The sequence below is a fragment of the Dermochelys coriacea genome, chromosome 11 (assembly GCF_009764565.3).
Source record: "Dermochelys coriacea isolate rDerCor1 chromosome 11, rDerCor1.pri.v4, whole genome shotgun sequence".
NCBI lineage: Eukaryota > Metazoa > Chordata > Testudines > Dermochelyidae > Dermochelys > Dermochelys coriacea.
Window position 1 is genome coordinate 64,739,150 of NC_050078.2, and position 25,976 is coordinate 64,765,125.

Genomic DNA, 25,976 nt, shown 5'->3' on the forward strand with positions numbered 1-25,976 from the left:
AAAGCCAAGGTGTGTCCACAGCTGTGTATGCCCAACAGAGACTGATTTCAACAGCAGGCGCACACGTGTGCCTGAGGGCTGAATGTTATCCTCAGGGCTCAGGGCTTGAAGGGCAAGGTTCTGTGCCCATTGGACTGTGGGACAAAAATTCAGCACAAGGCATTACTCCCCATGAAGCAGCGTGGCAGAACCAGACTTGGGATTTTCAGTGCACTTTGGCTTAGCAGTTGCACATTATGTACCTGCCTATTGCATTAGTCACAGACCAGTGAGGTTAGTTTGTAAACCAATGTGCTAAATACAAGGACACCTTGGTTTCAGTTGTTACATACGTACGCTCGATTTCTGCCCGCTGCTGTCTTACTTGGGTCAAGTGACTACATGTCCTTATGCAGGCATTGTATTTACACTGTGCTTACATTGTTAATATGGTTCTTGCTATTGACTTGCTACGACATTGTACGTAGTGAGTAACTCTGAGTTCTCTAGCGAATGGAAAGTGCAACTCTTGAAACAAGCCCTTACCTTATTTCTCTTTCCAGATGAACCCACTAACCTCATTTTTAGTTTCTGAGCAATTCAACAGCAGAAATTCAAGAGTCGTTTACTATAGGCAATGAAAAAGCTCTTCAGCATACTCAATGCCCAGGTTTTTATTTGTCTGTGCTTCAAATGGCTGGAATCCTAGACACTGTGAAGACCTTGTCTGGTTTGACTTATGACACCTGATTAGCTGATGTGCTTTCCAGCTCTTTTCCTTGATGGTAACACAAGACCCTCCTGACTAGCCTGGTGTCTGAAAAGCTATTTTGGCTGCTGTTTAATTAATCAGGAGCCCTTTTAAAAGACAAACCATAACTGTGTACACAAAACCTCAGGAATTCTTTTCCTTCCCAGAAATGATTTGCATACTGGTTCATGCAGCAGTTCTCAGCCCCACCCATCATTGGTCATTTTGCTACAATAGGATTGCAAGTCTCAGAGCTAGATGGCTTAGAGGGCTGGAACGGTCTACTTCCCCCGAGGGGTGAAAAGCTAGCTCTCTTGCTTCATTTACACCTGTAATTTCACACCAGTGCATTTCTCTCCAGAATTTTATGTTTAAGGCCTTACTAAATTCACGGTTCATTCTGGTCAATTTCATGGCCATAGGATTTTAAAAATAATAAATGTCATGATTCCAGCTATTTAAATCTGAAATTTCGTGGGTCGTAATTGTAGGGGTCCTGACCCAAAAAGGAGTGGAGGTGGGGGTGGTCACAAAGTTATTGTGGGGGGGTTTGCAGTACTGCTACCCTCACTTCAGCCACTCTCCAGCCACCCAGCTCAGAAGGCAGCAGTGCAGAAGTAAGGGTGGTGTGATATGGTATTGCCACCCTTACTTCTGCACTGCTGCTGGCAGGGTGCTGCCTTCAGAGCTGGGCACCTGGCCAACAGCCGCTGCTCTCTGGCCGCCCAGCTCTGAAGGCAGCACAGAAGTAAAGGGCAGCAATTCCGCGACCCCCCTAAAATAATCTTGTTCTAACTCCCTTTTGGGTCAGGACCCCCAATTTGAGAAACACTGGTCTCCCTTGTGAAATCTGTATAGTAGAGGGTAAAAACACACAAGACCAGATTTCACAGGGGGAGATCAGATTTCATGGTCCGTGACGCATTTTTCATGGCTGTGAATTTGGCAGGGCCCTATTTATGTTGTACTGTTTATGCCAAGCGGGCAGGGAAGAAACCCCAGGGAAGCTAATGAGGGAGGTAAAATGTTAGTTCCCTAGAGCTGGGGTCTGGCTCTGGGTGGGGCACAAGCCATACATTACTTTTATTTTAGAAAGGTTCCCGTAGACTCATTGAACCTGGCCCTTGCTGTGGTCACTTACAACTGGTAGAAAGGTTACATTCTAATTCCACTGTGTGGACTGCCTGTTAAAAAATGAGTAACTGAAAGATTATTAAAGTTCATAGATTCCAAGGCCAGAAGGGACCACTGTGACCATCTATCTAGTCCGACTTTCTGCATAACGCAGGCACGACGTTGGGCACGTCCAATTCACATTTTAGGTGGAAGCTTTCAATTCCGATATGAAAAGACTATTAGAGAAGAAGGGCCCAATTCTCCACTGCCCTGAGCCTTGGGAAGTCATTTACACCGATGTGTTCTCGTTTGGTAGCCTGCGATACCCGCTTCGCACTGGTCGCAAATGACTATCACAAGATGCTGAAGCAGACTTGGAGCACAGTGCTGGGATCATTTCTCCTACGCAACCCAATGCCGAATCATTAGGCCCTAGGCACGGAAAGGGTGAATTTTGAATGAGGAAAAGTGTTTCTGGGTAGATTAGTATGCTCAGGTGACGAGAGTGGTTATAAGGTGACTCCTCCACTGTGGTTTGAGAGCAAGGGGCTGGGACTACAAAGAATCTTGAGTTGGTCCAGCTGACTCTGCTGTAGAGCAAATAGGGCATGAAAGGGCAAATATGCCCTGAACAGCTGGTTTCTCCCAGCGGATTGGACTTCAGAGATACAGCGACGGGGTGCTCTGCATGTGATGGTGCTCCCAGAGGGGCCTCTAGAAATGGGGTGCCCCCAGGATGAGGGATATAAATGAACCCACCAGGAGGAAAACAATGCAGAAGGGTGGCTGGGGCAGGGGTTTATTCAGCTTTATCTCCCACGAGGTCCTCTCTGATTTATGACCCATGTCACCCTCACTGACAGCACACTGGGAGGGGAGAGGCACACTGTCCCTAGCTTGCTGATCTCAACTGATCTCACTCGGCACCTGGTTCCCGTGGGGCCCGGAGAGCTCACCGTATCCCAACAGGGCATTTCTACATCCTTCCATGCCTGGGCTGAAGAAGGTAAAGCTCAGCCCCACTGAGCAGTAAACAGAGCGGGTTAATATAAGTAGCAGTTAAGTACATTCTTACTCCATCTGCAAGGAAAACAAGGGCCTTCAAGGTAAGATTTTATTGCAGTAGTTATACTTTACTGCAACGCGGCAGTTCCAAAGTGTTTACTATGCACTACAGTTTGGGAGGGGCAGGAAAAAATCACAGCTATGAGGTTATTGACCCAAACTGAAATCAAGGTCCCTCATTCCTCCTACCCGAAATGGCCCCTGACAGCGGATGGAATATATTTTTGGACAACTTGGTTCATTTAAAAAGAACGAGGACTTGTGGCACCTTAGAGATGAACAAATTTATTTGAGCATAAGCTTTCGTGGGCTACAGCCCACTTCATTTAAACGCTCATAAAATGAAAAGGCGCATGATGGAATAAAGCTGCTTCCCAACCATCAGGCCCTCTGCTTCCCACTGATGCCTAGTGATGAGCCAAAACTTCCTGCTGTGTCTAATCCTATTGACTGAAAAGGCGAGAGGTGGGGAAGATGTAGAAACACAACTCACTCACCTTGTAAGGCAATAAGGAGGTAAGAGGAGGTCTTATCAGGAACACGGTTACATCGTGTGGCTCCTCTGGTTTCAGTCAAACATTAACTCATTGCTCTTTATCACAGCTGGGGATGAAGTCCAAAGGCATCTGAGGAGTAGAGGGTTTACACTCCTGATTGAATTTTTTTTAGGGTTGAGTGAGAGAGGGTGGGGGAGGAATCGCTCTGGTCTAAGATGTGACAACACAAGAGTCACCCATAGATATTTAGAGGCACTTCCCTTCTTGTCCCATTTTCTCATCATCTTTTTCTTCCTGTATTTTAAATAGTGGATTTAGTGCTGGCAAGAAGCTCTGGCTTCCCATTCCTGGGGCATGGATGCACAGACCTGATAGAGCAGAGACAGTGGCACTAAAAACTTCCCCACAAGGTTAACGTGCCTTAACCTTGACCTGGAGGGACCATATCTAGAGGTGACAGGGTAGTTGAATATCCATTAAATTCCCAGCCTCGCTACTGAGCCTAAGGATGCTCAAGCACCTAAGTCCCATGACATCATAATGGGATTTAAGTGCTCTGGGCTTCCACTTTGTTTCAAATTCCCATACCTCTCCAAGGCCGATCTAGTTTATTAACCTTTGCCCTTGTAGATTTTTAAACATTATATTTACAGAAATGAACCCAAGTGCACTTCAGCATAATACAGCAAATTAAAACATTGTCATTGTCCACAAAGCCAGGGATGGGGCATTTTTATATATGTTGTCTTTTAAAATTTGAGAAACGCTTAGTTATCATATTCTTGCTGATGCAGAACAGCGGAGGCAATTCCAGGGGTGCCTCCTGGAACTGAGACAGCTCATTGTACTCTGTGATGCACACCAATGTGATCATCGCCTTTGTTCTCACTTGTGACCTAAATCAAGATTTGAACCCAGGTCTCCAAAGATGAAAGATCAGTGCACTACCAAGTTCTTACAAACCCTTGGACTAAAGTATCCTGCCACCCCTTTCCAAAATCTTGCTTTGTTTCTTCATGAGGCTGCTCTCCCACAGGAGAAGACTACAGAAGTAAGGAACAGGTGAGGACGGGCTCTGATCATGACACCAGCTGACTCAGTGGTGAACACTATTTCCCCTTGCCTATACTGACTGCTCAATCATTGTCAGCTAAGAGTTCTTGGCAACCATATTTGAACATGGTAACATTCTGTCAGGCAGACAAGCCAGAGGTGGCTGCATTTCAGTAGTGGGTAGTATGGTCTTTCTACTTCACAGTGACAGTGAGAGATTTATGGCTTGGTTTTCAAAGTTGCTGAGCAGCCACCACTCTCATTAATTGCAAAAGGGAGTGGTAGGTGCTCATCACCTCAGAAAATCCAGTCCTTAATCATTTGTAAAGTGCTTTGAGATCCTCAGATGGGAGGGACTAAAGCTCAAAGCTCAGTGAAATCCATTGACTTCGATGAGCTTTAGGCCAAGTCTCCACTTAAAATTTAGACTGACATAGCTACGTCATTCTGGAGTGTGAAAAATCCACACCCCTCAGTGATGCAGCTATCGCAACCTAACCTCCAGTGTAGATGTGGCTAGGATTCATGGAAGAATGCTTCTGTCACCCTGGCTACCATCGTGAAGGGAGGTAGTGTTCCTACAGCGATGGAAAAAACACTTCCTTTGGCATAGACTGCATCTACACTAAGGGGTTATGCCAGCATAGAGACGGTGCCATAGCTATGCTGGTATAGTCTCTGTATTATAGACATGGCATTGGATCTGACCCAAGAAGAGAAAAATATTATTATTAGCTAGAATCTAGAGGACTTTCCCCAGTGGGCTAGGGTTTGAAGGTTGATTAGATTTAAGGCCTGAACAATCACTCAATCACCCTATTCATGCCACAGTGTTTCAATAAAAGAAAAAATGGTGCCAAGGAGACTTTTTTATACCATTTATTTAGATTTAGCTTTATACACAAGGGACAGGTGCTCTGAAATTATGTCACAAATAACCCCCACCTAGGTACACTGTCAACATATAATTCAACTCACTGAGCTTAAATGATAACATTACCTTTGTTGATCATAAATTAAGGATACTGACTCAACAGCTGCGGATAATTTAAAAAAATTCCTTGTCAAAAGTAAAAAACACAAAAGGTTAGCAGCTAGACTAACGATGACTAGACAACAATGACTGTCCATGAACAAGGCTGCCTAAACCTAGGCGAGGTTTAGGTTAGCAGCTAGACCATGATGACTGTCCATGAACAAGACCGTACAAACTCAAGAGACATCACCATCGATAAAATCCACGATTCTTAAGTACTGTGAGTAAATTTGGAGATCATGGAGGGAGTGGGTTCAGGCTAATGCAAACTGTAGGAGCCTCCCCACACTGGCTTTTCTTAGATCTTGTCTACCCAAGAAAGTTGCCTTGGTTTAACTTAAATTGTTTTTGAAACTGATTTAGTTGAACTGGTGCAGAGCCCTGTGTAAATGCTCTCAATTCTTTTAATAAGTTTCTTATTTTGTCTTAGTACAAGAAGGTAAGGGATTGACTTAAGCAAATTTGGCATAAACGAGATTTAAACTGGTTTGAGTATCTGCCCAGGCTTTTGCACCAATGTCACTAGAATCGGTCTGAAATCATACCTTTTGTTAAACCAGCGTAAACCTGCATTTAGATAAGACCTGAAGCTAAACTGAATCAAGCCACCACCCTAAGACAGTGGTTTTCAAACTGCAGGTCGCTCAGGGCTGGGGCAGAGGGTTGGGGTGAGGGCTGCGGGGTGCGGACAGGAATGAGGGGTTCACGGTGTGGGAGGGGTTCTGGGTGCAGGAGGGGGTCAGGGCTCTGGGCTGGGGGTGCAGGTTCTGGGGTGGGGCTGGGAATGAGGGGTTTGGGGTGCAGGAAGGGGCTCCAGGTTTGGAGGGGCTCAGGGCTGGGGCAGGGGATTGGGACGCGGGCTTACCTCAGGCGGCTCCTGGTCAGCAGTGTCAGAACAGGGAGGAACTAGCCTGCCTTAGCCAGGCAACACTGCCGACGGGACTTTTCACTGCCTCGTCAGCAGTGCTGACCAGAGCCACCATGACCCAGTGCCTTCCATTCCGAGACCAGTACTGGGTTGCGACCTGCAGTTTGAAAACCACTGTCTTAGGGTGGTGGCTTGATTCAGTTTAGCTTCAGGTTTTATCCTGAAGGTTTGCACCCCAACCCCTCATCCCCAACTCCATTGGGTCGCAGACATCAACAATTTTCTTCAACTGGGTCTCCAGAAAAAAAAGTTTGAAAACCACTGCCCTAATACACATTGATTCCGGCCAGCGATGACTCTGGCTTTCTTGTCCTGGGTTTCTCTTGAGATTCCTGACCGGGCCAGAATGTTTGGTGGCTCTGTGATGTGGGTGACTGCCCTTCCTTAGGGATTGAGAGGAGACCAGCACTTTAAGTCAATATGTGATCTTATGATGTGACAGCCCCTCTGCTCAACTACAGGGACGAGAATGCCATTTTTAAATGGGATTCCTGCTAGTGGTTTAGATGGGCTTAAAAGGACACACCCGGTGGCCAGACTTTTCCCCAGGCTGGCGCAAATATTGGTACGGTTTACTGCTTATTTGCTGGACGTAAGCAGTTTAACTGCTTTTCTAGGATAACATCAATCAATCAGCATAGACGGGCTGTCATGTGTGACATTGTGTCAGCAGGTCTTGGGCTAGCCCATGGTTCCAGAAAGACTGGCTGGCACAATGTTAAACATGACTTGTCCCGGTCTACACTACAAAGAGGTGTTGGTCAACACGACTCCTCAAGCTCATGTTCTAACACCACCTAATTGCCTCGTGAAGAGAAGCCTGCTAAGGAATTCTCCTGATCACAGGTAATAAACAGTGAGTTACCTCCCCGTACAAAACATCCCCATCCAAAGTACAGGTAGTTACGAAACCTCATTGTTACAGTTCTTGGTAAAGTGGATGCCAATGTGAGCCAGGGTTGACAGCTCCAATCCAAAGTGTTTTTTAATTGTGACAGCATGTTTCTGACAGAGATCCTTCACTTTTGGAAATTAAGGCACCAAGTTAAGCAAAAGTGAAAGGTTTACATAGAGCTTGGTGTATGCAGAGCTGGTATATCCTGTCTGTGAGGATCCTGCGGGGGTGGGATGGGGAGTTAACAGGAGATTTAGTTAAGATCTACAAATTAATCAAATAGCAGCTTCCGTCAGGAACCGTGACACAGGAACAAAGACCCTAATATACAGTACTGTAAGGCACTCCAACTGGGGAGGGAGAATCGAAAGGCAAATTATGAAGACGGTACCACCAGACTCCACTGGTTCAATAGCTATACAATAAGCTACGAAGCTGGAAGTCTGGCTGGAGAGCTCAGGAAGACAAAAGAGAGAGACAAAGAGAGAGAGAGAGAGAGAGAGAGAGCGAGCGAAAGCGCACTTTCAGCAGGGCAGCAGAGCACAAGAGCTAAGATTGTAACAATTAGTCCATTAAATCCCTTCTATAGGTACCAACAGTCAGCTGCAATCTTGACATGACCTTCCCAAAGACAGGTTTTGTTCCATAGGGAGAAAGCAAATGAAAGGCTCTCAGGTTCCCCATTTAATTTTAACGAGGATTCCCATTTTTGTAACTTGCAAGGCATCAATACATTAGAATGTACACAGCTACTGATATTAAATATTAAGAGAAAGACTTGCCACCAGCAGCTCTCTCATTCTCCACTCCTGAAGGGGTGATCAGGGCCAGAGTTCTCGCCAAAAGAGCCTTAGCTCGAATAGTTCAGAAGCCAACCCAATTGCGAGCTTCTAGCATCCAAGAAATGAGACTGGACCGGTATGTGCCAGTCTGGACACTGTGTCACATGATGGAGAAATCAGCTCTCATCAGCCGAGACTGACAAAAAGCAGGAAGGGCGTAGACGCGTGTAAGAGAAAAAAAATGTTGCAGATCGGGCCCAAAGATCTCTCCGCAACAACTGGTGAAACCTATCCATTGGGAAATCCCTTGTTTCTCATATGTGACAACAGCACGAAAACCTTAAGGTCACAGGAGCAAAACTGTTAACAGACACCAGTGAAAACCAAACCTGATGCTTGGACAAATGCACTTTGCAGAAGAAATTAGGACGCCCACTGTTTCAAGTGCACCCACTCAAGACCAGCAAGATTTGGGAAATTTCATTCAAGTGGTTGACAACATAAAAAAGCTACAGCTTTCATTTTCTAGCTATGTCTTTACTCCATAAGGCGGGGGGAGAGAATTGCATACATTTTTTTTTCAAACTCTACTAGTTTAAAAATAGTCTCAGGCTAACTAAACTAAGATTCAAAGTGTTCTAAGTAGTCATAAGGATCAGGCTATAATCTAGCTGTTTCATTAAAGCACGCTAGATCTACAGTGACTATTAGTTCTGTACAAGCTTATAACAGTGGTAACTGCATGGATCATCATGAGCATCTTCTATAACCCTCCCCCCTGTAGCAGAGGGAGTGTTTTCCTTGTGTTGAAGACAAGTCAAGGCATTTTACTTCTGATTCACAATGAAAAGTTTCCGCACAAATTTCGCAAGCACAAATATAGGAGTTATACTCCGGGGAGAAATGGATTTTCTTCTCAGGGAACGATCCCATGTCCTTTTCCAGTTGGTGGTCTATGCCAAACAAGGAGCAGGTGGCAGTGCCATCTATTAGAGCATAAGCTTTCGTGAGCTACAGCTCACTTCAGTGAGCTGTAGCTCACGAAAGCTTATGCTCTAATAAATTTGTTAGTCTCTAAGGTGCCACAAGTACTCCTTTTCTTTTTGCGAATACAGACTAACACGGCTGCTACTCTGAGTCCATCTATGTGTAAGATGTCTAAGGAGCCAGGCAGAACGGGCAACGAATTGTTCTCCTGGATCAATGGCCAATAGCTATGTTGCTACAGCAGAGACTACAGAGAAAACCCCCCTCTCTCCAAAAAAAAAAAAAAATCCCTGCAGCTGGATTGGGAGATTTTGTTGGAAGTCATGCATCATCACAGATTGCTTCTTGTGTAGACAGGGGGTTGTTGCAGAAAATCGGCCCCTTTTCAGTGGATGCCAGTGTATACTTAGTAGAGGAACAGTTTTGGTTTTTTACTAATAGAATTTTAAAGTTATGCTTTTGCCTTGTGGTGCTGAAAGTTAATACGGACCCAATTCTACTCCTCCTGTAATCAGGACTGGGTGCTTCATCAATGAGTCTGCTGGAAGGACACAACCTCTGATGTACTTTGCTAGGCATGCTGACATAGAACTGGGTTTAACTCCTTATGGAGAAAGGAACAAGACTTCCCGCGAGAAGAAAGCTTCTTCCACACTGAGAAAAGTTAAGTCTATCGTTTCACCGGTGCAAATGTGGCTCCATTCCAGGAACTGGCTCCCTTTTAACACTGCTGTACGACAGTACTTCACATAAACCTTTGGTATTGGCAGCAGCTCTTACTCAATGTGATGTGCTAGTGTAGTTTGCTGTCGGGGTGATGGCAGCCGCTCCAGATCTGCTCTTTACATCAGACTTGCTATTCCATTTTGCTGTACATCTTAAAGCTAAGAGGCCAAGTTCTGCTCTCAATAATACTCTTGTAAATCCAGAATAACTCCAATGGGACTATGCCAGAATTTGGCCCAAAATATCCAGCAAAGCACTGGTACATTTCGGATGTTGCACATGTCAAATAAGTTAACATATGAAGTCTGAAAAGCTCCTCTGCTCTCATACAGGGTGTGCAAATGCACTCGAATGCCTGGTAGTGAAACATCACTGTAAATTATCATGTGTTCTAATATGTTATGCTCTGGAAACAGCAATTGGCATTTTTTGCATGACCTGCCATTAGGTCTGAAATTAATTCCAAATTGCACCAGCCACATCAGGTTCACTTCCGGGCTGGTGGCATTGTCTCATGACTGGTCTAACTGACACACACAGAAAACACGCTGTGGGGCCGGATTGTTTGTGTAGCCATTTCCTGTTTGTGTGACTGTAATTCCAGAATATCTCCCCAAGTGTTTGCATTTGTGCGTGAGCACGAAACGATGGAGCAGGGAATTCTTCTCGGAGGAGCCAAGCAGGACTCCCACGGAGCAAGCTCTAGGAACCATATTGGAAAACAAAGCATTTCATGTATAGTCCATTGAGCTGGGAGGAGGGGTCGTGCAGTGGGAAGGATGCATGGCTCATTTTCAGAGACCAAGTACATTAAACAAGGGTATCTCTATGCTTCCCTTGGCCAAAGCAATTCACTACGAGGTCGGGCAACCAGACAGCATTATCTTCATTAAAATGAAAACCAACTAAAAGCTGTGGAAGCATAGTTACCCCGATACACCCCACCGAACCTAAGCTTTTCCAAATCAACACGTATATGTATAATAGATGCTTATTCATTTGAAAAAGCTCAGGTTCAGCTATTTCCCCACTCTCCAAAGGTTGGAAAACAGAAACACTGGTGTCTGAATAGAAGAGAGGATACATTTTTAGCTTGCCAACCACTTCCTATAAGTATTATACTCCCTTCTCTTTTATTTAAACCATTCCATCAATTAATGCAAAGTTCTGATGATAAGGGCTCTGGTTGCTCCCTTAAATACAACAGCTACCATACGAGGTTTCTAGGCCAGGCACAGAGACCACTCTAGCTAAAGGGACACTTGGTAGCTACCCAGAGCAGCAGATTTCAGGGCAGCATCCCCTCTGTTATAATTTCAGTGGCGCTGTGACCCCGTGGGCCAGGTTGCAACACCACTTGCTCATATTTGGCCCTGCCACCCCTCCATCATGATGGAGGGGCATCTGAGTCAAACCTGAGTGGCAGGGAGGAGGGAAGCTTACTGGCTAGGTGATTATCTAAGAAGCATAGGTTGGTGGCCTGCCATTTAGTAAACCAGCTAGAGAGGAGCGATAAATAAATACACATGCACACAAAAAGTCTGTGAACTTTTCTCCTGACACTGTACTTGCTTTCTATAAATATACACACGAGTACATATGTATGTAATATACATACTGATGTAGAGATCGGAGAAAAACTTAAGATACTTAATGGATTCAAGTGAAGACGATCTCAAAGACTCACTGGGGTGAAAGACGTTGTCAGTGGTGAAACATACACGTTTTCCCAATCAAATCGATCACACATTCTCTTTGCACAGAAGACATGACTTACTGTGTTCCATGTTTCCCCATATTCCAGGTATATGGGGCAGAATACACTTCCGAGAACTGCCCTTTCCCTTGGTAAGTTCTTACTGAAGTACCAAAGTCCCCCTGGACCTGCATAATGCTGCCAGGGGCCAGTGCAGCACACAAAATGCACAAGAAGGGTACAGGAAAAAGATTAAATGTTTCATGATTAGGGAAATTTTGCGCGCGCGCGCACGCACGCACACACACACACACACACACACACACACACATATATATTAAAGGCAGAAGAGATCTTTTCCTGTAGCTCTAGCAGATTCAGGTAAGGGAAGCATGTTTATCACTCCTATGGATAAAGCACTGCTCATTAATATAAGGTGATCTAAAAAACAAAATGATCTGGTGGTTTAAAATGGCTATGAATGTGAATGGAACAGGGATTTGAACTAACATCCCATTAACAGAGGCCCACGTAGACAGTAGCAGCAGGCAAAAGATATGATGCTCCAATAACAGGGCAAGAATGGAATTGCCACCCCAGCCAAAAATAGCAATCAGTCCTCTGTTGATCATATAGTATTCTGCTGGGATAGCTATAAATATAAACACACACCTAAAGGAATTCTCCTGGTTCTTACGTTTGAAAACATCCTGAATAAAATCTGACATGAAAAGCTCTTTTCTCTTTGGGTGGAGGAAAAAAAAACCCCAAAGCCATTAGAAAAACGATCCATGCACCTGCATCAGATGAAGCAGGTGGGCATGGTACCATTGCTACATTCTCAGTTCCTGAAAAACACTTCACCAGAGCCTCAGCCAAGACTAATAAAAATAATAGACTTAAATAAGCAGATGATTCACTGCTTCTGACCAACAACAAAAATAATAGCGATGTGGTTGGGGCAGGAAATCTTTTCTGCCTTGAGGAAAATCTTCTCCTGAGGTGGAAAACAAGAGGTTGAGAGTTAATGAGCTTGACCAAAAACATTTCAAGCAAGCCACATTTTTCATGAGATCTGGTGGTTCAACTTCACCACAAAATGCAATTTGGCTGTTGACATTCTAAAGCCATCCAGGTTTCATGGCTCTTTTGGCCAGTGCTAAGCGATAATCAGGATGAAGGTCAGGCAAATCTTTGCAATCAGGTTGCTGCCTGAATAGCTAAGAAGCTGCTTGAATTGTTGACTGTAGAAGAGGATCTCTTCCTTTCAGCCAGTGCCTAAGGGAAGTCATGTGTTCTGGTAAGACAGCTCGAACATGGTGCAAGACTCTTCCAGGCTCTCGTCCACATTCAGTCTCCTCCAGAAGGACTTCTGCTTCTTCTGCAGCTCTTTGCGCACACACCTGGGACACGGGACAGACTTCACTTTGCACTCAGAGTGGAAGACAGCACCACAGCTCTCACACCTGCAAACACCAATTAGTTCTGTTAATGAAAGACACATTATGACCAATCGCATGCAACTGATTAGAATAGGAGATGTGGACAGCAAATGCTTGCTGGAAAAGTTCTGGTAGCTTAGGCCTTTCCTCACATATAAGTCTTGCAGATTTTTTTTCTGCTTCACATCCCTAAGACTCAACCCTTCCTATCCACCCACATAGCTCAGACTCTTGTCCAGGCTCTCATCATCTCATGTCTCGAACACAGCAACCTCCTGTTCTCTGGCCTTGACAAATGCAATCTTTTCCCACTCAGAGCTATTCATGGTTATTTTCCTAGCCCATTGCTTTGACCACATCACCTCTCTCTTTAAATTCTTTCACTCACTCCCTCTTCATCATATCAAACATAAGCTACTTGTCTACATTTTCAAGGCCCTTCCTGACCTCTCTCTCATTCAGTAGGGAAAGGTCAGCTCCTGATTCCGATTGGCCCTTTACACCAGCTTCCATTGTCCACTTGTCCAACAAGCACCTTCGTGTTTTCTCCCATGCTGCCCTGCATGCTTGGGAGGAGCTCCCTGTAAACATCTGCTTCTCCTTCAGTTTCCTGCTCACGGCTCTCCTTTGTCGTGATGTCTACACACAACTTGACAATAGTCAGGCTATGGTATGCTGAGAACACAGCCTGTCATGCTGACCAATATGGTCTCATTGTTTCTTTGTGCTCCCCCGTCTGTCTGTATCCACCTGTTGTCTCTTGTCTCATGCTGAGATTACAAGCTCTTTGGGGCAGGGCCTGTCTTTCTGTTCTGTGTTTGTCCAGCAAAAGAGGGTCTTGGTCCATGACTAGAGCTATGATAATATAAATAAATAATAATGAAAGAATTAATAAATAATAATAATAATAGGAAGCAAAAGGCACTACACAGTACACACGGGTCAAGATTCTCAGCTGCTGTAAAAAACAGACGCAGCTCTATTGAAATCAAAGCGCCCATGTATATCTGCTGAGGACCTGCCCTAGGATTTCTGCTCCGTTAATGTTAATTATTACCATGATGAGTGTTCATCTTGTTAAGCATCAATGCCAGGGCTCATTAGGGAATAGGTATATTTATCTGTTATAGAGAGATTGTGTTCTCCCATTGCTCTTTTATAAAACGCAAGTTTTCTGCTTTAGTTTGCATGCTCGAAGTGATTGTCTCCACTTCTACTAATGCATATTTCAGAGCTTGGAACAATGGAATTATGACATTTTCTCACTGGAATTCCACTGCAGTGGCCAGCTGTTCTGCGAAGAATAAAACTGCTGTCCACTTCTACCACAGAAGAAAACTAAGATATTCAACCAAGTACAAAGGGAACACAGAAAGTTATTGGGTGTTATTCTTCGGCCTGCGTTATGCAGCAGCTTAGATTACAGGATTGTGATGGTCCCTTCTGGTCTCACCCTCCTTTACAACAGTGTTTTTCTCTTTTTAAATTTAGAAGACTCCATCGTCCCAGCAAAATGAGTGGTTTGTTATTTAACCATTCAGAGACAATGACATCAACACACTAATTCTGAATTAGGTTCTGCTGTGCAGTATGTTAATGCAAGAGCCGTGTAACATTACAATAATTATGGAGAGCTAAGCAATTTTAAAGTCTCATCTTTTCAGCGTAAATAGCCAGCTGCAGGGACGAACACATCATGCAGCTTTGTAGCCAAATAAGAAAAGGGATAGAGATAAATAATTTTAGATGAAGTGGGTGTATTAAATAATGAAGACAAGAGTACAATACGAGTCCTTAAGGAAATTCACAGTTTTCATGATTTCACCACAAATCTTGTGATATTTGGTGTTTTCTTTAATCCCCAGCTGCTGGAGGCAGGTTATTGTGTGGGAGTCCTCAGGTTTCATGTGAAAAGGAGTAAATTTCTAATCCCCAGGATTGTGGAGAAAAGCTTGAAAATGGGAAGCGAGTGGCACCCTAATGGCTGAGAAACATTAGGAGGCAAATAAGAAAAACCATACATTTATTTAAAAACAAGCCAATTGGATGGTTTTTAGAGCCAGCTCATGATTTCTGAATAATGGGTTGGCACCACTGGGGGAAGTCCAGGCACAAATAGCCATTTCCTCATGTGCCTCTCAGCTCCTGACTGCACTTTACACTGTGGGTATAAAGCTTTGTCCAACTTTCACCTGCCACATGGCTGGGAAGAGGACCAGGGACGACTTATAGGGGCACATCCTCATCTGGTGTAAATTGTCAGTTTCACTTATGTCAATGGAGCTACAACAATTTGCACCAGATGAGGATGTGCCCCACGCTCCCGCTAAGGATGATGTTACCTTGCCCCAAGATCCGCCTCTCTTACTCTCTGAGAGAGAGAGAATTACAACCTGTATCCAACAAAGTGCTTAAGCTTGATGTCCCGTTGACTTCGGTGGGAGTTCTCGCATGCTTCAAGTTAAGCATGTGCTTTTGCTGGATAGGGTCATGTACACATGCATGCACACACACACTTCTATTACACATCTGCACAGATACAAATGAATGAGAGAGAGAGAGAGAGAGAGAGAGAGAGAGAGAGAGAGAGAGAAAACTGCCATGCCCTTTAAAACTTTAAATAATTCCAAACTGACACTAATGGTGATTTTATCAAGCTAATTCTCCCTGGTTAGTCAGTGATTTACTATTCTCTGGAAGTTGCTAGAGACTAATGATTGATGATGAGTGTAATTTTGTGTTCATTCAATGCCACTCCCTTCCCCCTCTTGATAATTCTCCCCAGCACTCAGGAAAGTGACAAAACTTATCAGGCACTGCTGTTGAAATGGATGCCTGCCGGATTACAGAGGAGCCAACCGCACCTGCTCTTGCTATCCAAAGGTCATTAACGGAGGGAAAAAAAAAAAGGATTACAGATTTCAAAATTAAAACAAATTCATTTGTCAAATGCTTTGTAACTCAGCAACATGCTCAGATGAGGATCATTTGTGAAATTAACAAACAGCTCTCAGTTCCCCTAAAACGTTGTCATGTCTGTTAGTTCATGGCTGGGCCACCGCTTTGGAGCGTGCATGTTTGGCTCCTGCTGTTTCCTCAGCACGTAGCCCAGTCTCTAAAACCTCAGCAAACAGCACATCGGTTACAGCACTGTCCCCAACAGCAGTAATGCTGCATGCACACCAGGCTTAACCTGCCCTCCCCCAAGTGCCCACAGAGCAAAGTTGCAGCATGCTCTGACTCTGGTATACCAAGGGGAGGGCATCCCAGCATCAAGGATCCCTCACCCCAGACAAGTTGCCTGCAGCTGCCTTCCATTTAAACTGTGGGAGTTATAGAGCTTGCATCTCTTGTTATAACAGCAGCTTTGCATGGGGAAGGTACAATAGTAGTTAAGAAAGTAACAAACCAGGCTGGGTCAATTTGTTGCTTCCGTTGGAGGATGGGATGGTGGATTCCACACTACTGTCACTGCTACTCCTCTATACAGTCTGGCAATCAACCTACTGTCTGCAGAATCCAAAACACACAAGCCATTCAGCAGTCTTCACTGCATGGTTAAATCCACCCCATGGTACCAGAGCCTTTGAGAGGGTGACAAATCCACTGCCACAAAGTGTCCCTCTTTGGAAGGAAACCTACGATAATGCCCCTTGGATGCTCATCTGGGAGCAGTGCAGCTACTGTTGCTTTCTTAGACAAGTCCTCATGGCAGTTGTGCATGATCTCATAGGAGAGACTCCTGCAGTATTGCACACACTGCATCACAAACCCTGGAACTCCGGGCAGCAGAAAGGCCTTGTGGCAAAAAGCTCAGCAGGATTCCTAAAGGATGAGGTGCTTCTCTGGCTCATGAGACAGTTCAATTATGTTAGGATGAAATGTGTAAGAGAAGAGGTGCTTCAGGCTGTTAGCGGACTGCTGTCTGCCATTTGCTTGGTGCTGTAAAATGGTCTAGTGGGAGGTTACAGCTTCCTGGGCAACATCAAATGCTCATCTCCTGGAGACAGCACTGTGCTAAATAGTCCCTGCTCTGATACTCTCTGGGTTTCTGGGACCTGAAACTGCACCAACCCCTTTTATCCTCTTCCAGGCCCTTTGCCCTTTCATCCGCTTGGCCAGAACCTGCTGCCAGCCTTTTTTAACCCATGTCTGTGGCTCCTGATAGCCTGGGCAGTTCTTGTTTCTAGTTTCCCTTGAGCATCATGACCCTTGCACTGAGAGGTGCCCAGGGGAAAACTGGTGCAGTTCGTGGGCATTTCCTCTGCAAGCTCCCCCCATCTCTATCCTCCCCGGTTCAATTCATGCACCTCTCTAATGATCTTAGATCTTCTTGCTATTCTGTTCCTGCCCCACTGGCACCTTGCAATCCTGACTGCCAGTCCTGGGCTTCCTATAGGGACAGCTCTGTAGATGCATCTCAATCCTGATCCACAGCTCCCTGCTATCACAGCTCTGGGCTGCCCCAGTTCTGCTGGTATCCCTCAATCCTGACCCACAACCCCCCTGCCTTCCCTATGCACACACAGCCCCCTCAGTCCTGGCCAGTTGTATAGTCTCCTATCCCAATGCGGACAGTACTTTACAGCTTCACCAGTATTTGTGTTGAATTCCCTTTGCTTTTTCCTGACAGCCCCTTTGAAATTAAGGTTGGGTCAGGTTTTCACTTAAAATGGGAATTCACTATCTTTGTTTTATGAGAAGAATCTTCCCTCAATTTAGAGCAAATAATCTGTGGGTAAAGAGTGAATTTTCTAGGCATTTTCAACTAAATCTATTACTTAGCACAGGGATGGGCAACTTTAAAGTAACAGAGGGGCAGTCCTCTAAACTCCACTAAAACCCTTTGGCATGCCCTACTTGGGCAGTGGGCCAGAGTGGGAATGCAGGGAACTGCTCTGCATGAGGAGCCAGGTTAGTCAGACACAGCAGGTAGAGGTCTTGGATGTCAGCGATAAGAGGGGACTGGGGACAGTCAGGGTGTCAGAGATGGGAAGGAGGGAGAGAGGTGAGTGCTCCATACAGACAGTGGAGGACAGTTGGGATGTCAGGAATGAGTTAGTATTAATGGGATATTTTAACTTCCCTGATATCTGTTGGAAGACTATTACAGCAAAGTGTAATATATCCTGCAAGTTCTTAGCATGTGTAGAGGACAACTTTCTGATTCAAAATGTTGAGGCAACAACTAAGTGGTCATCCATTTTGGATCTGGTGTTGACCACCAGGGATGAATTAGTTGAGAACCTGAAGGTGGTCAGGAGCTTGAGAGGAAGTGATCATGATCTGATAGAATTCAAGATCCTAAGGAAAGGAGACATGAGAACAGCAAAACAAGGACACGACTTCAGAAAGGCAGCTTTCAGCCAATCCAGAGAAATTAGTAGGCAAGGTCCCATGGAAAGACCAATTAAGAAAAGGAGTTGAAGGGGGCAGGCAGTTCCTATAAGATGTAAAATAGAGGCTTAGCATCAAGCTATTCTGACACAGAGGAAAGAGAAGAAGAGCCACAGGAGGCCAGTGTGGCTGCACAAGGGTTGTTTTAGCAATCTAAAACCCAAAAGGGATACATATAGGAAATGGAAGGAGGGGCATGTCACCAAGGGAAGTATCCATGGGAATACTCAAGATGTAGGGACAAAATCAGGAAAGCCAAGGCAAAAAATGAGTTACAGCTGGCAAGGAATGGTAGAGACAACAAGATGGGGTTCTACAAATGTGTCAGGCAAAAAAGAAAGATAAAGGCTGTTGTGGGCCTGTTGCTCACTGGAGCTGGTAACAAGGTGATACGAAGGCAGAGCTGCTCATTGCCTATTTTGCTTTAGTCTTCTCACAAAAAATAGCATGTGACCTGATGACTAGCAAAGTTACCAGAGATGATAAAGAGGAAGGGATGCGGATCAGGATAAGTAAATAACACAGAGATCTTCTGACTAATTTGAATGAATTCAAATCAGTGGGGCCAGATGCTATTCAGCCGAGGGTACTGAAGGAATTAGCTGAAGAAATCTCAGAGCTACTGCCAATAATATTTGGAAACTCATGGAGGACAGGAGAGGTCCCGGAAGACTGGAGAAGGGTTAGTGGAGTGCCCATCTTTAAAAAGGGGGGAAAGGGAGAGCCGGGGAACTTTCGACCAGTCAGCCTGACCTCGATATCTGGGAAGCTATTAGAGCAATGTATAAAACAAGTGGATGGATCTAGACTGTTCTCAGTGATAGCAGATGACAGAACAAGGAGCAGTGGTCTCAAGTTGCAGTGGGGGAGGTTTAGGTTGGATATTAGGAAAAACTTTTTCATTAGGAGGTTGGTGAAGCACTGGAATGGGTTACCTAGGGAGGTGGTGGAATCTCCTTCCTTAGAGGTTTTTAAGGTCAAGCTTGACAAAGCCCTGCCTGAGATTATTTAGTTGGGGATTGGCCCTGCTTTGAGCAGGGGGTTGGACTAGATGACCTCCTAAGGTCCCTTCCAGCCCTAATATTCTATGAAAACAGAGTGGAAAGAAATTTCCTGTTATTCTGATTTATTATTTGGACTGCGGCAACTCCAGACCAGGGCCCCCACTGTGCTAGGTATGGCACAACCACAGTCTAGAAAGATGGTCCCTGGCCCGAAGAGCTTACTGCACTTATTTAGGAGTGTGAGTTGCAGTCACACAATCCTGGTCCAGGACTATTGGTCTTCTCTTTGATCCCTAAGGACCCCAAAGTCCTTTACAAATTGCTCTGTTTGTTCCCCCAACGATGCCAACCTTGAGAGCCCGTTTCTCAGCTTCTCTCACAAATGCCCCTGTGCTTTCTGCCCCAACAGCAGGCTGAGCACAACACCACTGTACTCAAAAGAACTCTTTTCTGTTTGCCTCCAATACATATGCCAATTTAGCATTGCCACAGAAACTCTTGGGACACCGACTGTGGCTGATGCTGAGTTCGCACTGCAGTGATGTAAAAGAGTTACTCCACCGAAAACGAGTGAGTTCCCTAGGGCAAAACAGCTGAGAGATCAGAATTAGGCCCACTGTATCTGAGAATACAAAAGATGATTTTCAACAGCCCAGAGTACCAAGCCATATATACAAATGAAAGTGACCTACCAATAGTTACCAATATCAACTGACTGACCACACTTCAGCTCACTAGGAAAGATCTTCCAACCATGACAGAAAAGCAGATCCCTGTGGGAATACTTCAGGCACATTGCTTCTTCCTTCATACTGAAATCTAATTTACCAGCATACATCAAAAACACGAATGGCTGCTGGGCTTAAAACTCCCAGCCTAGTGATTCCTCTTGACAATGTTTTCGTGAGACCATCTCCCGGCATACAGACTTTGCAGAATCTATGGACACGGATCTGTCGATAGATACACATTTGTATTTAACAATTAGAACATCTTTCTACCTTCTCCAAGTCCATGAGGCAGGGACCTAAGACCAGGAAATCATTAATAAGGGCTTGTGGGTTATTTCCCATAATTGGTTAATGTAATTTTGGGTTTGCAGGTGCTCCTGATTACACTTGACCCAGAGCACACTACTAAACATGGCAGCCTGTATCCCGAGAGATTCGTAATGCTCTGAAACATCAGCCCTGCTTTACACGCCGTGCATTGACACCACAGCCGATTCTGTACTAATTTCTAAGCTGTATTGTTCACTGTTAAAGGCAATCGATGATTGAGGCGCTGTCTAGCGGAAGGAACCGTTGCAGCCGTATTTATTTTCTCTTTCTAGCTGTGATACTACAAATATCCGTGATTCCCATGCTGTGGGAGCTTTCACATAATGTTAAAATTCAGGAAAATATAGCAGCCAGTGAAATGGCTCAGCAACCTGCATAAGCAGGTGCCACACAACTTGAACACCATCTAGGTAATGACGGGGACAGCAGCTCAACAGTGAACCAAGAGTGAGCCGTGAACTTGAACCGAACTCTGAAAGTCAAACCTAACTTATACATATCTGGAGCTACGGACTATAACATCTCACCAATTAAATTTTCAAATACAGCTCACATCCTGGCTACAACACAGCCTAAAATTTGGATTAATGAAACAAAATTTCCCTCTTCCCTCTCCCCGTACGCCCCTCCACCCCAACCCCCTGTCTCACCAGTATACAGATATGGCTGGAATCTGGATCCGTTGCAGCTGTATTTTGTAAGGGCAACAGGAGCACCTGTGTTTGAAGAGAGGGCATTTCTCATACGCATCTGAAACAACACCCCCTTTTCAAACCACCCTCTCTCTCTCTCTCTCTCTCTCTCTACATATATATGCTCCTCTCCTCAGTGCCTTAGACAAATACAATAGGCCTTGTTGGGATCCACAAAAAGTAAACAACAAGAGAGACATGTTGCCTTGAAGAAGACAGAATAGAAGAACAAAATCAGACTTCTATGCAAGCCATTCTGGGTACATGCCTAAGAGTCAGAGTCTCTCTCCCTGGGGGTCAATTTTTCTGCTCGTGGTCAGTCAATTATTTTATATTCCTGGGGGATTTGGGCTCAACTCTCATCCTAAGGGATCTTCTGCAATGTTGGAGCCTTGAGCACTCCCTTCATACACCCTTGGAGAATCGCATCATGGCTACCCCTCCTTCTCACAGAAGAGTGCATGCGACCATCAGACTATACTGCTCTTTATGCGACCCACTGAGATCGATGCTGGCTGCCGAGGAACAAAAACACTCCCTCTTCCCCAGGAGTAGCATGCACTGCCTGCTTCTGCAGTGGGGCAAGAGAACAGCACCAGAAATCGAATTCAGGTCTCCCTCGGGGTCGTAAATATCAATACATCAGGCCTGCCCTGATTTTTCTCAGTTCTTGCTGGGCAAATATTAAAAGGGTTTCAGGAATAACATGCTGCCCTTTGCATCTTTAGATGAATTGATGTTCCCTGGAATAAAAATTCCAATAACTTAGTCCTGAAAGAACTGCTAAGGTGATCATGTGACCCAACAAAATGCAAGGAAGTCATTACAGGGCTGTTAGCTCAGTCTCACTATGTCCAAGCATTATAGTGCATAGATGCCTGCATCTTGAAATCAGATCCACACAGGTGGACAGAGCCCACCGACCTCAAGGCAGCTCCATGCAGGTGTTAGGTCAACCCGCATAAGTCTGATTGCAAGAATCTGGGCCTGTATCAGGGATTTGCAAAGATGCTGGCCAATGCTATAAATGCTTGGCTATTCCTTACCAATCATGGCACTACACTACTACAAGTGGTACACAAAAATTCTATCCTTTCTTACACAGAAGTCCATGGAGGGGGCTACATATTCTCCCACCATTACGTAACATTACTTGGTGCAGTGAAATGTTCTGATGGTATTTGCTGCAATGGCCAGAGACACAAAATAATTGATTTAAACGTAACATGGCTCCTTTGGTTCCTAATGCAATGTTTGTAACATTGGTGGAGTTTACAGTCATAAGGTAATTTTTAGCATCATTTTTTGTTACTGAATTTTCACTGGTTGTGACGTGCTCTAACGTTTTGCCTTATCTCAACATCATAATATGCACAAATGTTTTTTAACAGGTATCATTTTCACTTGGACACCGTCATGTGATCTTTATGTATTGGCACTGATGCCATCCTGTCAGTCAAGTTAGTACCAGCAGTGGTTGTGTTTTGATCTGTCTTCACCTTGTGACAGATGGGTGCCTGAGTTTTGACTCCATGCTATGGCTGTCAGTAAATGCAATCACCATCATTTCATGGTGGGCATCAGAGGGTACAACACAGACTAGTCAAAATCGTCTCATTTCGCTGATGGTGCCAACAATTTGAATCAGCAGAATCTACACAATGAACATTAAAAATAGCTTGGTAAACCTTGCTGCAGGGTTCTTCATCAAAAAGAGAATGCCGTCCATCAATCTAAGGCTGTTCAATTACTCTCCAATTTCCTTGGTGTTCCTACTCTTTCCAATCCAGGTTTCCAAAAGTCTTTGCTAGACTTTTGTTGACATAAGCCTACACTTTCTCCACACCCACAACTGGGGTCAGATTTTCATGCGTGTTCAACTCCCAGCGTGCCAAGGAAGCCCTTTTGAAAATCTCTTCACTTGCTTGGGTGCCCTGATGGGCTGAGCACTTCTGAAAATTTGGCCTACGGTATCTTTGGGGGAGATTTTCAAAGGCACAAACGGCAATGAAGCACCTAACTCTCAGTGACCCCACCTGAGTACACCCCACCTGACCCTCTGGCTACGTACATGGGTGGTTAGCCCATGCTGCTGTGGACACACTGCTATTTTTAGGCACAAAGCTTGAGCAGATCTAGTACAGGTACATCTACAGAAGCTGGGAGTCACACCTCCCAACTCAAATGTAGACGTGCCCATAGCCTCTCAACTCTCCTTTTCAAATCTGAACATTACTGCTGTTTCTAAATGCATATTTCAAGATTCTCACATATGCCTGTTCTACTGTTTTTGTTTTCCAGTGCTCCTAAAGTGCTCCTATTTCCACAGAGACAAAGTATATTTTGCAGTCCACAAAAGACCATCTGCAACAGTTTGCTGCACTTGGTTGTCTGTTCCTTAACCTTACTCGTTGTCATAGGTGATTCATACTTGAGATACTTTCATGGTTGAAGGCCGTAAGTCCCTGCATCTTTTGTGAGAGTTCTGGATACTATTGACAATAAGCTTATGAGTCTGTAGTTATTCAGGCCTTTCATGTTTCCTTTGTTATGAATGATGTCGTAATGTTCCACATTAATGATACCTTCCTATTCTTCAAATATCTTTTGAAGAACTTGTGAACGTATTATGTTGTTTTCATACTGACTCTCAACCTTTTAAGAGGGCATCTAAAATAGCTTCATCTCCTTCTGGTGCTTTATCTCCTTTCATGCTCTTTTATGGCCTATTCAGTGTCTGTTGAAACTTCAGGGTATTTTATGATTTAGGCATATTTTCTTCTGGGTTGGTGGTTTGCATCGGTGTATAGTACCACAGAGAATTAGCATGTTCTCTACATAATCTTTGTTCCATTACAAAGTATAACAGAGAAGGAGCAAAATCCCCAAATCAAAACCAGAGAATTGTTATGCAATATATTGGTACTATTATTATTTATTATTACATATTGCCCCCCATGTCACATTAAAAGAACAATAAGATTGCAAAGCCAAGCTCTCAAAAGTTAGGAAATACCAGAATTATCCCCCTTGTGCGTACGCATTATGATACAGCCTTTAACAACATGATCACATATTATTTTTTCCATGGGATCCCAGCTCATTCAGCCTAAAGAACATGAAAATGTGATAATAGGAAATTGTTTTCAACTTTCTTTCGCCGATGTCACATGTATTCGTTCAGTAGAGCTCTGATTAAAATAATCCTAGATCCTGCACAGGCATGAGTTTTTATTACTATTTATTCTTTGGATTATAGAAGTGTCTAGATCAGCGTTTTTCAAACTGTGGGTCCTGACCCAAAAAGGGTCTCAAGACAATTGTGTGTGTGTGGGGGGTGTCACGAGATAGTACAGCGTTGCCACCCTTTTGCACTGCTGCTGGTGGCGGCACTGCCTTCAGAGCCAGGCGACTGGAGAGCAGCAGCTGCTGGCTGGGCTCCCAGCTCTGAAGGCAGCGCCACCGCCAGCAGCAGTGCAGAAGAAAGGGTGGCATGGTATGGTATTACTGTACTCCGCCTCCAGCAGTGTCCTTTATTTGGAAACTTGAAATATGGTCACCCTGCTTTATACTTTTTGAAAGGCTTCACTGCCTTTGACTGCAGGAATAATGATTACATGCTTCATTTAGTGCTCCTTTGAGTATGTATAGTAATTTGCTATCACTTTTTTTTGGGGGGGGAGGAAATCATCACAGCCTGAAATATTTTCAAAGGGGGGGGCCCAGCAAAAAAGAGTTTGAGAACCCCTGTGCTAGGTGCTGTGCAAACATATAATTAGAGACAGTCCTTGCCTCAAAGAGCTTATAAATTAAGTACACAAGCCAGACAAAGGGTGGGTGAAAGGAAGTATTATTATCCCCATGCTATGGGAAAATGAAGATAGTCGCTCAAGGTGACATAGGAAGCCTGTGGCAGAGATAGGAAATGAACTCAGACCTCCTGAGTATCATCACTTCAGTGCCTAGTGACAAGACCACCCTTTCTCTGATGTAATTTTATCAGCTGATTTTTATTTTGTCATACAAAGAACAATCTACTCTGTGCCAGATCTTGAAATCCCTTACTCAGATGAGTAATCCCTTGAAATCAATGGGACTCCATGTGTGAGTTAGGGATTGCAGGATTGGGCCCTCTCTTGTCCAGAACTCTGTAGGTGAAATTCACACAGAGACAGGGAGTGAAAGCAAGAGAACATGGACAATTCATTGTATTTTCTAAATGGTGCCCTATGTGTATTTTGCATCTAGCATACTCAGCTATATAGCTGTAGCCCAGCTATGGAAAAACCCACATAGGTGAACACTGCAGCTTAAATGAGCCTTGTCTAGAGAAGACAACCAATTTGTAATCTTGTTCTGGCTGTGTGTGTGGGCAAGCTGTCTGCACCGCTCAGTTGCGGGTAACATATGGGCACCCTGCAAAACTCTCAGAGAGGTTAACAGAACAGAAAGAAAAGGCAACAGACTAGTTTGCATTCACTTTCAAAACAAAAAGCCCCCAAAGGCAATTAATGCCTGATGCACATGTGCAGCAACATTGTTACAGTTGCCTAGGAACCAGTCTGAGACGCATGCTGGAGAGGAAAATGGGCTCTAATACAGTAAATGAATGGAAGAGACTTGGCACTAATATGGGCACAGGTTTTCCCTTGCATGAGGCGCTTGGCAGAATAGTGCCCTCCTCCCTTTGCTTTTGGCAACATGCTAACTCTCTTAACCAGGCAGCTTGACATGGACAGGAGAAAAAATTTTATGCATTGTTTAAAAACTTCATGTCCAAATACAGTACTTCAGGCCTGCTTTAAAAAATATGCATCTGCTATATAGATTATAGCATGTAAGGAATAGACACTATATCTGGACCTATGC

The 25,976-nt window shown here is 44.5% G+C and overlaps 1 protein-coding gene across 3 annotated transcripts in view; it reads right to left on the reverse strand.

Moving 5' to 3' along the window:
- Positions 1-1,956: 1,956 nt before the first annotated feature.
- The window catches only part of PLEKHM3 (pleckstrin homology domain containing M3), a 137,758-nt gene continuing 113,738 nt past the window's right edge, over positions 1,957-25,976 (reverse strand). For 2 of the 3 annotated variants that reach the window (XM_038422576.2, XM_043505654.1), the window contains one exon: positions 9,411-12,977. In XM_038422576.2, coding sequence (XP_038278504.1) covers positions 12,800-12,977 — 178 coding nt within the window. In that variant the 3' untranslated portion in view covers positions 9,411-12,799. Of the gene's footprint in view, positions 3,538-9,410; positions 12,978-25,976 lie in introns of those variants that run through there. The other variant, XM_043505656.1, reaches the window with a different exon arrangement.